Raw genomic sequence first — 13,639 nt, forward strand, 5'->3', positions numbered from 1 at the left:
TGCTGTTTCTGTGCTCCAGCGTTTGAGATCGGTGACCGCAGTCAAAGTCTGCTGTTGTTGTCCTTTAGCGTCGGGGATGTGATGTTAACTTTGTGATGTATTTGCAGTGTTACGGGCCGCACCATTGAGAATAAATTGAAAGTATTCCTCTTTGTCAGTGACAAAGCTTAATTCACGTGGAATGGCCCGAGACGCACAGGTTATGTTGGTGTGTAGCTGAAACTAAACTAAAACTTTTTTTATTTTATTTTACCAGGTAAGGCCCACTGTGCTATACAGCTCTTTTTCAGGAGCGACCTGGCGATATCTGTCTAAGATTCCGTCTTACTTTACACTTGTACTCCATCGGGAAACTATGCACCCAACTTTCCGGCGTTTGTATAAGCTGATGATTGTTCCTATTATTGTTAATTCGTACTGATTTATTTGCAATAATCTAAGTTTACTGTTTAATTCACTGAGCACATACCTCCACTTGTAGACATTTAAAACGCACCGCACATCATTGAGGGGTGAGAGGCGACTCAACTCATCATCTTATCAAGGGTGAATAAAATAGATACCACGTTGTGGGGAATCAACAGTGGTCGTTCAGTCGAGAGGCTAGCCTCTGCCATAGGATTGTGGAATTCCCTCCACTGGCTGAGGGCAATGGAGACGAGTGTCGTCGGGAGACGCTTTCGATTTTTTCACAACACTGATCGTAGGTATAAAATTAAATAAATCACGTTTCGATAGCAACACAAGCAATCATCATCAGGTGGGAAACCCACAGCAAAACAAATTCTTGCTGTGGTTTTCCCACCTGATGATGATTGCTTGTGTTGCTATCGAAACGTCGTGATTTAATTTATTTTATTTTATACCCACGTGACTTTACCGAAATAACCAAAGAGTATGGATCCCTGCAGTTACGAAAACTTCAAATCTTAGATTGAATACACTGATCATAGACCGTGAATGTAGATTCAGCAGTGGATAGATCATGGCCGATGATATAGTTGCAGAAACTAATTTTCCACTGAGTGGGAGTGGTGAACCCATCTCAGTCGTGTCCTCGGCCCCGACAATCCAACATCTGGGGCGCGTACTGCACATGGTCTGTGTTACATTTCGGTTACACAACTGCCACCATCCCTACCACTCCAACCACCACCACCTCAACCATCGTCGCAGCCATCGACTAACACTGTCTCCACAACCGTCGTTGACTGCCACCACCACCACGGTCAGCTCCACCCCATTGCCACCACCAGTATGGGTCCTCGCCAACATCACCTCGTGTGTAGATCCTGGCCAACATCACCTCGTCAACGCTGGCAACTTCCCACTGCACTGCCATACAAACAGCAGTCAACAGGCACCCGTATTTCCTGACCACGACACAAACTGCCATGACATCTACACAAGTATTATGAATGTTTGATGTTTAGGTATTAACATATATATGACGGAAATAGTTTTGATTAAAGTGATGCTCGGTGTGAGGATTTTAATTCATTAGGCGCTTAAACGCAGCTGCATCTCAAAGCGATCACTGACGACGATTGTACAATGTTGCCAATTGCACCGAGTGCTCAGCGAGCGGCGTTTGGGAACATCCGGTGAGTGCCATTTTCTTGCCGTGGGCTTTTAGGACGATGACCTTCCTCGCTTGACCCTGCCAGAAGCCCCGCGAGTGCGTTGCTCTCGGTGCGAAACGCGAGGGCATTGAACGCAGAGCATGCTCATAGCCCCAGAGCCCAGGGCCAGATATTTCACTTGCGGCTACCACCTGGGGTGGCGGAGACTTTTCGCAGTTCCGTTTTATAAACGTGGCTGACAGCATTGACTTGTGATAACCACTTGGAATGAGTGGGGCTCTCAAGTAATTCACTCTCATTGACCGTATACATGAATCGGTGTGACTAAAGTTTTGCAACCTTAGGTGGTACTTAATGTTGTATTTTAGCAGGTAAAACCCACTGAGCTGAAGCTCTTTTTCAGAACCGACCTGGCCACAAATAGCTCAACGAAGTAGCTAATCATATGGACATTTACAACAGCCAAATACTATAAATGTGGAGGGGAAAAAACCGGAGAACCCAGAGAAAAATCCACGTGACCACGGAGATAACGTGAAAACTCCAAATATACAGGCGTCAGGGTCAGGATTTATACAAGTTGAGATATTTAACATCTCGACACCGTAGTGCCCGTGGTACTGATTTATGCTCTGGCCCCTGGATTATATAACGCGTGCCATCCTCACGTGACTTTTATCACTTCCTTGCACCCGATTTCCTTCACATAATAGGTGACGTTTCGGGCAATGGCCCTTCACTTACAGCCACGTTTTTCATTTTAAGATTTACCACAGTAATGTGATAACCAGCTGGTTAGTGGTAGTGTGTGCCAATCACATTTAGTTCCCAAGTTAAAACCTTGATTTGGGGGGCTCAACTCGGCCCATCATCTCTCGGGTGCTGATACCATAAATCAAGTACAGCTTTGTGTTGAATTCAATGGCGGAGGGACTGGTCTCTGCCATTGGAAATTTCCTATCACTAACTCGGGGCCTCCCAACAAAAATGAGTGAGGGGAGATGCTTATTGTTCTTGAAAACATCAGAGTCCGCCGGCTCCTGAGTTATAAACGTGTTTATTCAACACAGACGGCGCGGCAGTTATGGCACAAACATCCATGAAGCCCTCGCCATACACATGAATGCTGGTAAAGGAGAAAATGCATCTGTTTCACGTCAGCATATTTACACGTTTTTACTTTGGCCACGCGTGCAAATCACTTGCATAACGTGCTGCTTTGGCAGGGAGCGATGGTGTTGTTGCTGGGGCAGATCTGGCCCGGGCCTTACTTTGGCAACCAAACCTGTCTCGTCGCGCGCGTGCCAACCAAGCACCCTGCGTCTGGTGTATTGAAGCACTGCGTGAAGTATGCTTTTATTCTAATTATGTGTATTCCAGCGCCAAAGATTTACAAATGTTGCCATGCGGCAGATACTTTCGCGCGTATAAGGTAGTGCCGTCTCAAAGGCGGAGGGTGAAAAATATTATTTTTTGCATGGCAGAAGAAACATTTTTAGGCGGTAAATAAATATTTCTGTTGAAAATGATTGCCCAAAAACGAGAGCAAGGTTGACACGAGTAGAGCACGTGGGAAACTGACCCGCCTGGGGGCCAGGGGTTCGTCAATTGCGTCAGTCTACCGCATTCCTCGCTAGTCGGGAGCTCATTCTCTCTGTGTCCGGCCACAAGAGATGACAGCAGTGTTTGAATAACTGAAGCTGGTAAAGAGGTTTGATGAGGCTAAGCCCTATTCACCCTAGCATAGGTCTACTAGTCTAGAAGGGTGCCGCAGTGGCAAGATGTCAACTCCCTCGCCTGGTATACAGGAGGTCAAGAGTTGGATCCCGAACCTGACGCCAGTATATTTGGAGTTTGTATGTTGTTCCCATGGTCGTGTGGATTTTTCTCCAGGTCCTTCGGTGTTTCCATCCACATTTAGAATCAACATCCGTTCAGAGTATTTGGGTGCTATAAATTTTCACATAAGCCACTTCGTTGAGATATCATTTGTGGCCAAGTTCTGACTGAAAAATAGCTATGAAGCTCAGTGGGCCTTACCTGGTATAATAAAAGTGTTTTTAGTTCAGCTTACTAGCCTCGCCTGACTGCAGTGAAACCAGAAGCACAACCGATCCGTGTCCACATCTTGCCACAGCGTTCCTGTACACAATGCGACGTCACGCCACTCAATGCGAGAATTCCGACTGGAAGTTTATTTACTTCGTGACAAGACACGAAGCCAGTCACTGCCACCAGCACCGCGCACGGTGGCCTAACCACACTACGCTACGAACCCAGTGACCCGAGTTCGATTCCCACTCATGGTCAAAACCAGAAGACAATTTGAACCGGTCCTGAGCCTCCCCTAGGTTGATTCAGCCTCAAATGAGTACCTGGTGTGGTATGTAAATATCACCACTAGGGAGACAAAAGGTGGTCGGGTGTGGTGTTGGCCACCCACCCCCTCGTGTACGCGCCGGCCTTCATAGGTGCTAGCTAACAGCACTTGCCCCAACAGTCTGGTAAGGCTATACGGGGGATATGTGTCTTTGTTATAGGCAAGGATGGGTGGATTACTTAAACATTTGTGGAACTCCCAAACCCACAGGCCTACGAGATAGCCAGGAGCTGGCTGTTAAGCAAGTAGGTTTGTGAACCCATGCATGTGGATGTTTGCGTGTTAGACCCCCGTACGCGTGAACCATGTTCTGTGTTTATTCCCGATTTCCTCCCGCATGAACCAAAACGCTCTCCTTAATAATATTTGGCCAAACATTCCAGTGTAGAGGACCCTCCTTAAAACGAGTCTTGAAAGTCAGCGAGGCTTTCCTTGATAAGTTCATGAAATGGGAACAAAAATATTTTACGAGTTTATTTTTTAAGACAGTCTTTGCGAAGCCTTCATCTGGAAATGCCTTTCTCATGATTAATGACGACGATGACGATAACGTTTGTTTAATATAGTTTTACTCTCCCATCTCGTTGTCGGCGTTGAAATCAATCGGCGAAGCCGACGGCGGGGCTGCCCCGCCCGTCACGCCTCTGCTTTACGTTCTCCACGAGCGGCTCGGGACGCCTGAGTTTGTACCGCGAGGAGCGGCGCAGGCGTGCGCCACGCACGCCCACGATGGCCGGCAGCAGCGGCGGCGACCGCAGGGCGCAGCTCGTGCCCGCCGGCGTGTAGGCCCGCAGTGAGACGCTCGCGCCCGGCATTAGCGTCACCGCCACCCAGCCTGGCGCGCCGGAGAGACGGGCGCGGGGGTGCGCACCAGTGGTGACGGTGGTGGCGGTGAGGTGTGACGAGAGGGGAAGGGAAAAGAAGGTGGAGTGTGTATTGAGTGGGGTGGGAGCGAGGGAGTAGGAGGGAGCACAAATGAGCACAGGCATTAAAAAATCGACTCCTCGGTTTGTGTTAACTTTTAACAGGCCGTAATGTGCTATTGCAATCGTTGGCAGCAATTGTCATCGGCAACACCTTTACTTGAGACATGAGTGGAAGAGGCGTTACAAATAAATGTAAATTATTATTATTAGTGAGCAATGGGGGAAACTTGGTACGGCAATGGTGTAGTGTTGGAGTTTGATCTACCGAATGAAAAACAGCTTTTGTTTCAGAGGGTGTTTCGTGAACAATGATTGGTTTACAGAGCAAACAACCAAGGGTGGTGATATGACCTCTATCTGTGATCTGATTGGATCCTGTCATCCCAGCTGTCCACTCGGGAGCCGCAATCAGATTTGTTTTGAAATCCGTGCAACTAAACTTTTTTACACTAGAAAATAGTGCAGCAACTAATTGTTGGTAACAGCTACTGGCAGCAACCGCGTTGATTAGTTCAATCAATCCTGCAGCAGCTCGAGGTTTGATTTTAACCACGGTGGTAAAAAGAAAATTCAAAAATAAACCATGTGGGAGGTGAATCGCTACTGTGGCAAATTTCTATTACATTTGATGTTTTTTCTGCATTAATATAAATGGCCGTTCCAGTGCGTCTATTCATACTTATAGTATTAAAATGTAACAAATACAAACTATCATTATTACGTGCCTATCACATGGTCACCCTAATCTGGATATAAAATGAATTCCTGTCAAGTCAAAGCTTTCCTTTGCAATGCAACCCTGGGAATTTTGGCTGCCTTTCAATCATCGAAAATGTCGCTTAATTAACATACCTCCAGTAATTCCTAGGCCGTGGAAATTATGCCATGGTACCACTCGCTCGACTATTGGGCTCAGAGCCTCTGTAGTGGATCCAGATTGGTGACAGCCAGCCCCAGAAACTGCCATCAAACTGCAATGCTGCTGCCTTGCTTCATCACACATCTCCATTGCTTAAACACAGCGGAAGTTGGGTGCAAAGGTTAAAGTAAACTAAAAACTAAAACTATTTTTATTTTACCAGGTAAGGCCCACCTGAGCTATATAGTTCTTTTTCAGAAGCGACCTAACCACTAATGATAGCTCAATGAAGCGGCTTGTCACGTGGAAATTTATAGGAGCCAAATACTCGAAACGCATGCTTCTAAATTTGGAGCGGAAAACCGGAGGGCCCAGAGAAAAATCCACGCGACCGAGGGGAGAGAGACATGCAAACTCCTAATATGCAGGCGTCATCAGGGTCGGGATCGAACCCACAACCTCCTGTATACCCGGCGAGGTAGTTAACATCTCGCCACCATGGCGCCCAGGTAGTTGGCGTCTACTAGAAGAAGGGCGTCTACTAGAAGCTCAAGATAGGCCCTCTAGGGGGTATTTTTTTGGCCTACTCATCCACGTTGGCCAGGGCTCTTGGAAGAGGATGGAGTACCCACGCTTTACCGTACTACGTGCGTTGTGCCGATCCATCAACTCACTGTGGCATTCTCCCATTTGGTGAACGGATGTATGGGGAGTCGGTAAGCAATGCACACTTATTATTCCGTTCCAGCCTGCACACCCTCGTCTTCTCTGACGAGACGAAAATTACGAGGTTTCTCTTCAGAGTTAGGAATGGCGCTGAGAAAGGCGACAGGCCTGCTGGAGAACTTTCGCTGCAGAGGGGAGGACGATGATTATCGGGCAGGCAGTCTTGGCCACTGACCAACAGAGCGCTGTGCCGTTAAGGGCCGAATAATGAACAAAGTTTTCGTATTAAAGTTGTGTTGTGCAATTATAAAGTCTTTTTTCGCATTAGCAAACTGAAACTCGTGTCGGACAGCTCTGAGCGCACCTCAGGTTGATTTACACAACAAGTGGCTGATCTTTAACACTAACCTTAAGCATGGGCCATACCAGGTACAATAAAATAAAACGTTTATTTGGTTTCGTAATGTTCTGGTGTCGTGTGGGTGTGGTGTGGGTGAGAATGTGGGAATGGCATTGCGAGGATGGCGTGGGTATGGCGTGGGTGTGAATGATTGCATGAGTGCGAGTGATAGTATGGGTTGTGGTCCAGAGTAATCCCCATGTGGTGGGTGAGGTGAGCGTGCTGATTGTGGTGCAAGTGTGAGGGTGGTGTGTGGTACATTGAGTGGTGTGAGCATGGGGAGTCGTTGCGAGTGAGCTGCGAGCGACGTGCGAGCGAGCTGGGAGTGAGGTGCGAGCGAGCTGTGAGGGTGGACCGCTCACCGGCGGACGAGAGTTTGATGTCGGCCACCGCCTCTGTGACGGTGATGCCCGTGAGCTCCACGTCCATGGGCACGAGCGGTGGGAAGCGCCGCACCCTCTCTTCGTTGCCCCTGGGCACCTGAATGATGGCGCTCGTATGTCATATGGGCCTTGTCAATCCATTGCTGGATGAAGGCCTTAAAACCGCTGTGCCGGTCGCGGAGGGGGGAGGGGTTGTGACCATACTTCATCGCACCGCTCTGTACGAGTGGGTGAAGGCAGGGTGCACGGTACCGGTTCAGATATCGCTCTTGGCCACTGATATTAGCCGTGGCTGAGAATCTAACTTGGGGTCATCGCGTTCACAGCGCGGCGCACCAAGAATTGCGCAACGGCTCCGTCCCACTCGTTCTTGTTTATTCAACCTGAATACAATCATCATCTTATGAATGATTTATTGGAAGTGGCTCGGCAACAGAGGTCGCAAACGGGTTTTGATTCCTTACCCGTACCCATACCCGGCCGCACCAGGGTTGCAAACGGGTACCCGTACCTGGCCGTACCCGTACCCTACCCGGCCGGGTACGGGTAGGGTACGGGTATCGGGTACCTGATTGTGACCTCTGGGATGAAGCCATGTTGCAGGCGCGGGTGGGCTGATTCTAGGAACTTGAATTGTGAGAAGAGACAAGACGTTGGGAAATGAGTGACAAACAGTTACTCACCAGTGACTCACGGCCTACCCGTACCCAGCCGCACCAGGGTCGCAAACGGGTACCCGTACCCGGCCGGGTACGGGTAGCCGGGTATCGGGTAGGGTACGGGTATCGGGTACCCGGTTGCGACCTCTGCTCGGCAAGCACCATTTTGGCATCGCCTCGGCACCACAGCTGTGTACACACGAGCCCGTCCTTGTGCCAATTTTGCCATTTAAGTTTGAATGCAGAGTAACGGTCACCCCCCCACCCCACCAGTGCGTTGGGCAGGTATTCGTAGCAGGCGGAGCTCTGGGTGGAGGGAAGCGCGCCAAAGGCCATTGCAGTCCTCTCGTCAACGTCTGCGTAGGGGGTGAAGTGACGCTCACGGCATACATTATCCCCCCGCGTCCCCCTCCCCCGTGTTCTGCCTTATTCACTGCGTACACCGCTGCAGGCGAGTGGCCAAATTGTAGCAAGATTAAGTACTTGGCTCCCCGATGACCCCTCATGTTGAAAAAACGTAAACTCTCTCATGTCCTGACGTTGGTCTACAGCGACACGGGAGAGAGTTTGTGTCCGTTCTGCAGGTCGCAGGCCATGCATGCCCTCTCAAAAATCAAACGTGCATTTTGAAAAAGGGGAATTATGCAAACTCCGGGGGTTGTCCTAACACAGGGTGGTGCACAGTGTAGCTGAAGGCCAACATGGAATGAGGCCAATTATAATACAATGGTAATTGCAGAGCAAAACAAATTCTACAAAAAAGCACAGCGATCAAATGAACAGAGAGAGCCAGGGCAACAACCAATTCAGTGGTCTCTTCCCCCCAGCACGGGTATCAAACTAAAACTATCTTTATTGTACAAGGTAAGGCCCGCCGAGCTATCTAGCGCTTTTCCAGAAGCGACCTGGCTATCACAAACGGTAGCCCAATGAAGTGGCTTATCATTTGGAAATGTATAGCAGCCAAGTACTGTGAACGCATGTTGATTCTAAATGTGGAGGGAAAAACCAGAGGACCCGGAGAAAAATCCACGAGACCACGGAGAGAACATGCAAACTCCAAATATACAGGCAAGGGTCGGGATCAAACCCATGACCTGCTGTAAACCAGGCAAAGGAATTAACATCTCGCCAACGTGGCATCGATTGCCCCCCATCCCCAAACACGAGTGACCCCACTCCCCCCACTGCCCTCCTCGCCACCCCGCACCTGCAGCAGCTCCCCTCCGAGGTGCTTGCTGTAGACCTCGTCCGCTCGCTCCAGCGCCGTGAGGTGCACCGGCAGGAGGTTGGAGGCCACCACGGTGAACCAGGCGGACTTCTCTCCCTGCCGGACAGGGGGCAGCCAGGGCAGGGAGTGGTTTCACGCGCATCGACATTCGCACTCAATATCATCGTTATTTCAAGGCGTGGTCTATCCACTGCCGGACGAAGGCTTCCACATTCCGCCACCGACTCATTTGCAGCGACAGCGCTGAGCGTCGCCCGAGCATGGGGGTCGCTTTAACTCGTCACTTTGGGATTCCAGTTTTGTCAGGGCACTTTAAAATTCACTCATGCCGTGTAAGTTAAAAACACGGTTCACGGTTGATCACAATCACCACAGTCGCGTCGACAAAAAAAACTATCAACAGCTTGAGACGAGGCTGCCTGCATCAACCCCATGACTCTGACCCCCCCCCCCACCTGCAGGAAGTCGATGCGGCCCAAGCCACCCAGGAAGAGGGTGGTGCCGGGCTTGAGTAGGAACGTGCGCGGGATGATGGCGCGCATCGGCACCACGATCTTCAGCTCCTCCTCCGTCAAAAGGTTCAGCACCTGCACACGAGCAAGCACAACACGCTAGTCCCGCTCGCAGCACAAGCGCAATCAATTCCAACCCAGGATATCAAGTGCTGCCACTTAGCCACCATGAAACCCCTATTAGAAAGCCACTAGAACTATGCACTTTTAAATTTAGATTGAACACTCATTTCTTTAAAAATGCTTCTTGTGTTTAGTTTGTTATCCTTCTCCCGCACCTCCGATTAGCACGGTTGACTATGTACGATGCGAAACAAGTTCAACATACATACATACAGAGAGAGGCAGAATGTTAAACCGAGTCATAGGGCTTAAACCCTCGATTTCAGTGGTACCAGCCGAAGCCTCCGGCACAGCCGTTATTTACCCTCGAGAAAGAAAGCGCCACCCGGCCATAGGGCTTGAACCCAGGATATCAGCAGGGCCAGCACGGCGATCACGAGAACCCCCACTCCGAGCCACCTGACTCACGCAGTCTCGCTTGATGAGGCCTGGCGTGTCATAGAACCAGTGAGCGTCTCTCAGCTCCAAGTAGGTGAACTCCTCGTGCTGCTCGTTGCTGAAGTTTGTGGTAACCGAGGCGGCTCGCCTCCTGGTGCCGCTGCCACCACCGCCGTTGCCACCCCTGTGATGCTCGCTTGAGACGTCGTCCATCGACAGCGCCAGATCGTCGGGATTCCACTCGAGAGTCTGCCCCTGCTGCCGGCGCTCTCGCTGGCCAGGGGTTAAGAACGTGCGACCCACGCGACCTGTACCAAGCGGCATGAGCCACGCGGGAGGGAAGGGCGCAATCGTTAATTGGGAGGTGTCCGCGTCCATGTCATGGCTGTGCGAGTTTTTATTTAAAATGTTTTATTTTACCAGGTAAGGCCCACTGAGCTGTGCTATATAGCTCTTTTTCAGAGGCGACCTGACCACAAATGATAGCCCAATTGAAGTGGCTTATCATGTGGAAATTTATAGCAGCCAAATACTCTTAAAGCATGTATCTAAATGTGGAGAGAAAAACCGGAGGATCCAGAGAAAATTCCTCGCGAGCACGGGGTGAAAATGCAAACTCCACATATCCAGGTGTCAAGGTCTGGATGGCACCCACGACCTCCTGTATACCTGGCGAGGTAGTTAACATCTCACCACCATGGACGTGCCCTAGAGCAGAGAACACTTTCATTTCTAAACACAGAAATACTCCAAAAGGAATTGGTCAAATGTCCCTAAGCAGGAATCTTGACATTTCGAAAGTCTTTAAAGTTTTCTTCATAACGGAATCATTTTGCATATTATGGTATGACATTGCTCCCGAATAGATGAGTAGAACTCAAATATTTTTTCAAGAACAGACGCACCAACGAGGTAGCCCTGGCGTTTGAGCTGCTCAAGCGAGGCTTGCTCGTGTTCCTGCAGGTCATCCAGGCTCTTCTCTCTGTCCGCTTTGAGCCTCTGCAGTCGCCTGAACATGCGCTCCGGCAGGGGGTTGATGACGGGGAACTTGAGCAAGTTCAAGGTGGTGCCTGAAAAAGGAGAGCCATTCGAAACGTCAACAATTTTCACCACCATCGTCTCGGGCTGCTGTGCAGCTGAGAATATTGGCAAAGGGTGGAGTGGTGCCGTAGCAGTTTGCGAACTGCGCGCAACTCCACCGTTTGCAGTTTTTTACTTATCTTTACATGACACTGACATTGTTGTATTTTGGTGAGCCCAGGTATACCTTAAATAGCAAAGAGACTTTTGTCTCAACGGGTTCCCACCTGATTGAAGCACAGGGCCTGTCTCTATAAGTGATGGAGCAAGGATCAGGGCTGCTTGTTCAGGTTTGGTGATAATGGTTAGGATGAATTGTGGTCAGGTTATAGAGTTCGAATTAGCGGTTACGGTTAGCGGTTAAGTTTGGTTGAGGATAAGGGTTAGGAATTAGAGGTAGTTGAGTTACTGTTGGGCTTAGGGCTGTCCCTCCCTCGTCACTGCCCCACGAAATGTGACCACAGCAGCAGCAGCAACAATTCCTCCACCCAACACGAGCTCGAGTTAGGAGGGGTTGTACCGGGCCACGGCGAGATGGTCGCTCTCTGGATCACGTCCGGGGTCTTCGCTTTGCACAGATCCGACTCCATGAGGGTGTTGAAGAGCGTCGACTTGCCCACGTTGGTGGTGCCGATCAGGTAGATGTCGCCCTTGTGCTTCCACGAGCTCTGGATTTTGCTGATGAGCCCTTCCACGCCGTAGCCGGTCTTGGCGCTGATGAGGTGCACGCCCTTGATGTTGCGTCCGGGACACATTCCGACCTGCGCACACATCTCCACCAGGCGCTCCCGCAGCCGTTTCAAGTATCCCCTCGAGTCGGGCGGCACGAGGTCAATCTTGTTGCCGAGGACGAAGATGGACTTGTTGTCGCCGACGAGGTCGACCAGGTCCGGGATGATGGTGTTGGGCAGGTCCAGCACGTCCACCATGCACAGCACGAGCACGCCCCGGTGCCGCACCTGAGCGATGATCCTCTTGAACTCGTCCTCCTCCACGCGCACACGCAGCGCCATCGAGTGGTGCACGAGCAGGTGGCAGCGTTGGCAGACGCCGTCGCTCAGGGCTCCGGCCACCTCCTTGAACTTCTCGCTGGGCACGAATCCGGGCCTCTCGGGGTCCAAGCAGTGGAGCCGCGCCCCGCAGCCCGCGCACGGCGTGTCGCTTGCGGCCACGCTCCCGTCCGTCGTGCCCACCACCTTGTGCTCGTGCACCTTCCTGGGCTTCTTCTTCTTCGACGGCAGCGTGGGCAATGGGAAGTCCACGTCCGTCACCACAGGATCCGAGACCCACCGCTGCTGCTGCCGGGTGTCGCGACCCTCGCCCGCGGCCTCCGCCAGCTGCAGCTGCTTCTGCAGGGCCCTGCGCAGCAATTCGCCCTCCGTGGGGTTCTTCTTGGAGGCGGCATCCATCGCCTGCTCCCGGTCGCGCCGCACATACTCGGCCGTCAGCTCCGCGATCAGCGCCTCCGGGTCCAAGGAGTGCGGCTTCTCGAACGACTCCTGCGAGAATTCGTCGATCACCGGCGTGAGGGTTTGGCCACCGCGGAGGCTCCGCGCTCGCCGTCGCGTCGCCGTCGTTGGTGCTCCTGCCGCCCAAGCAGCCGTGGCCTCATCCTTCTGCCCCGTCTCGCTGCAGTGCCCTCGCCCTTGCCCGGGGCAGCTGAAGCGGGGTTCGCAGAGGCCGGGCCTCGGGGTCGGCGAAGCGGCGGCTCCGAGAGGCCGCGACGCCAGACGGCCCAGCCGAGCGAGGCGGCAGGAGCCGCGTAACATGGCCTTGGGACAGCAATTAACCTCTGGCTGTGTCCGAGAGAAATTTGCTGCAACACGCTGTTGTTTTTAGTTCCCTGGCGCAATCATTGGTTGGTTGACTCCCGGGTTGACAACTCTGGTCAACTGACTCACCGATTAACTGACGCCACGTTTAACTAAATCCGCGGTTTCAATAACTCCCGGGTCTGTGGTCTGTCCTGACAGCCTCGGCCCCGACGACGCGTGCGTGAGGGACGCACGCCGGATTCAAACAAACACGCGAGCACGTGGTCCCGTCAAAGTTGTTTCTGCTCGAGCGAGACACAGCGAGCGGCCATCTTAGGTAGGGGAAATATCCCCCTCCCCCCCTCAACTGCCCTCCCCCCCCTCAACTGCCCTCCCCCCCTCAACTACCGCCCTCTCCCCCCCAACTACCCCCCCTCCCCCCCAACTACCCCCCCTCCCCCCCAACTACCCCCCCTCCCCCCCAAACTACCCTTCTCCCCCCCAAACTACCCCCCCTCCCCCCCAAACTACCCCCCCTCCCCCCCAAACTACCCCCCTCCCCCCCAACTACCCCCCCTCCCCCCCCAACTACCCCCCCTCCCCCCCAACTACCCCCCCTCCCCCCAACTACCCCCCCTCAACTCCCCCCCTCCCCCCAACTACCCCACCCAACTCCCCCCCCAAACTCCCCCCCCCAACTCCCCT

The 13,639-nt window shown here is 52.0% G+C and overlaps 1 protein-coding gene across 2 annotated transcripts; it reads right to left on the reverse strand.

Annotated features, from left to right (window-relative positions):
- Positions 1–2,731: 2,731 nt before the first annotated feature.
- On the reverse strand, positions 2,732–13,289 carry NOA1 (nitric oxide associated 1). 2 transcript variants are annotated; one of them, XM_078861348.1, is made up of 7 exons: positions 11,797–13,289; positions 11,006–11,170; positions 10,131–10,408; positions 9,543–9,674; positions 9,067–9,183; positions 7,177–7,294; positions 2,732–4,798 (listed from the first exon to the last, which is right to left on the reverse strand). In XM_078861348.1, the coding sequence occupies exons 1-7, from the start codon at positions 12,947–12,949 to the stop codon at positions 4,563–4,565; spliced, it is 2,199 nt and encodes a 732-aa protein (XP_078717474.1). In that variant the 5' UTR covers positions 12,950–13,289; the 3' UTR covers positions 2,732–4,562. The 2 variants fall into 2 exon arrangements, with proteins under 2 accessions (XP_078717474.1, XP_078717473.1); XM_078861347.1 differs by having other exon boundaries at positions 11,701–13,289.
- Positions 13,290–13,639: the final 350 nt, after the last annotated feature.

This window comes from Lampetra fluviatilis, chromosome 12, assembly GCF_964198595.1.
Source record: "Lampetra fluviatilis chromosome 12, kcLamFluv1.1, whole genome shotgun sequence".
Lineage (NCBI taxonomy): Eukaryota > Metazoa > Chordata > Hyperoartia > Petromyzontiformes > Petromyzontidae > Lampetra > Lampetra fluviatilis.

Coding starts and splice junctions, on each gene's coding strand:
- NOA1 (XM_078861347.1), bottom strand. CDS start 12,949: ATGTTACGCGGCTCCTGCCGCCTCGCTCGGCTGGGCCGTCTGGCGTCG. Junction 11,171..11,700: donor GACCATCTCGCCGTGGCCCG/GTACAACCCCTC, acceptor CTCCTTTTTCAG/GCACCACCTTGAACTTGCTC. Junction 4,799..7,176: donor CATCAAACTCTCGTCCGCCG/GTGAGCGGTCCA, acceptor CCGGCGCGCCAG/GCTGGGTGGCGGTGACGCTA.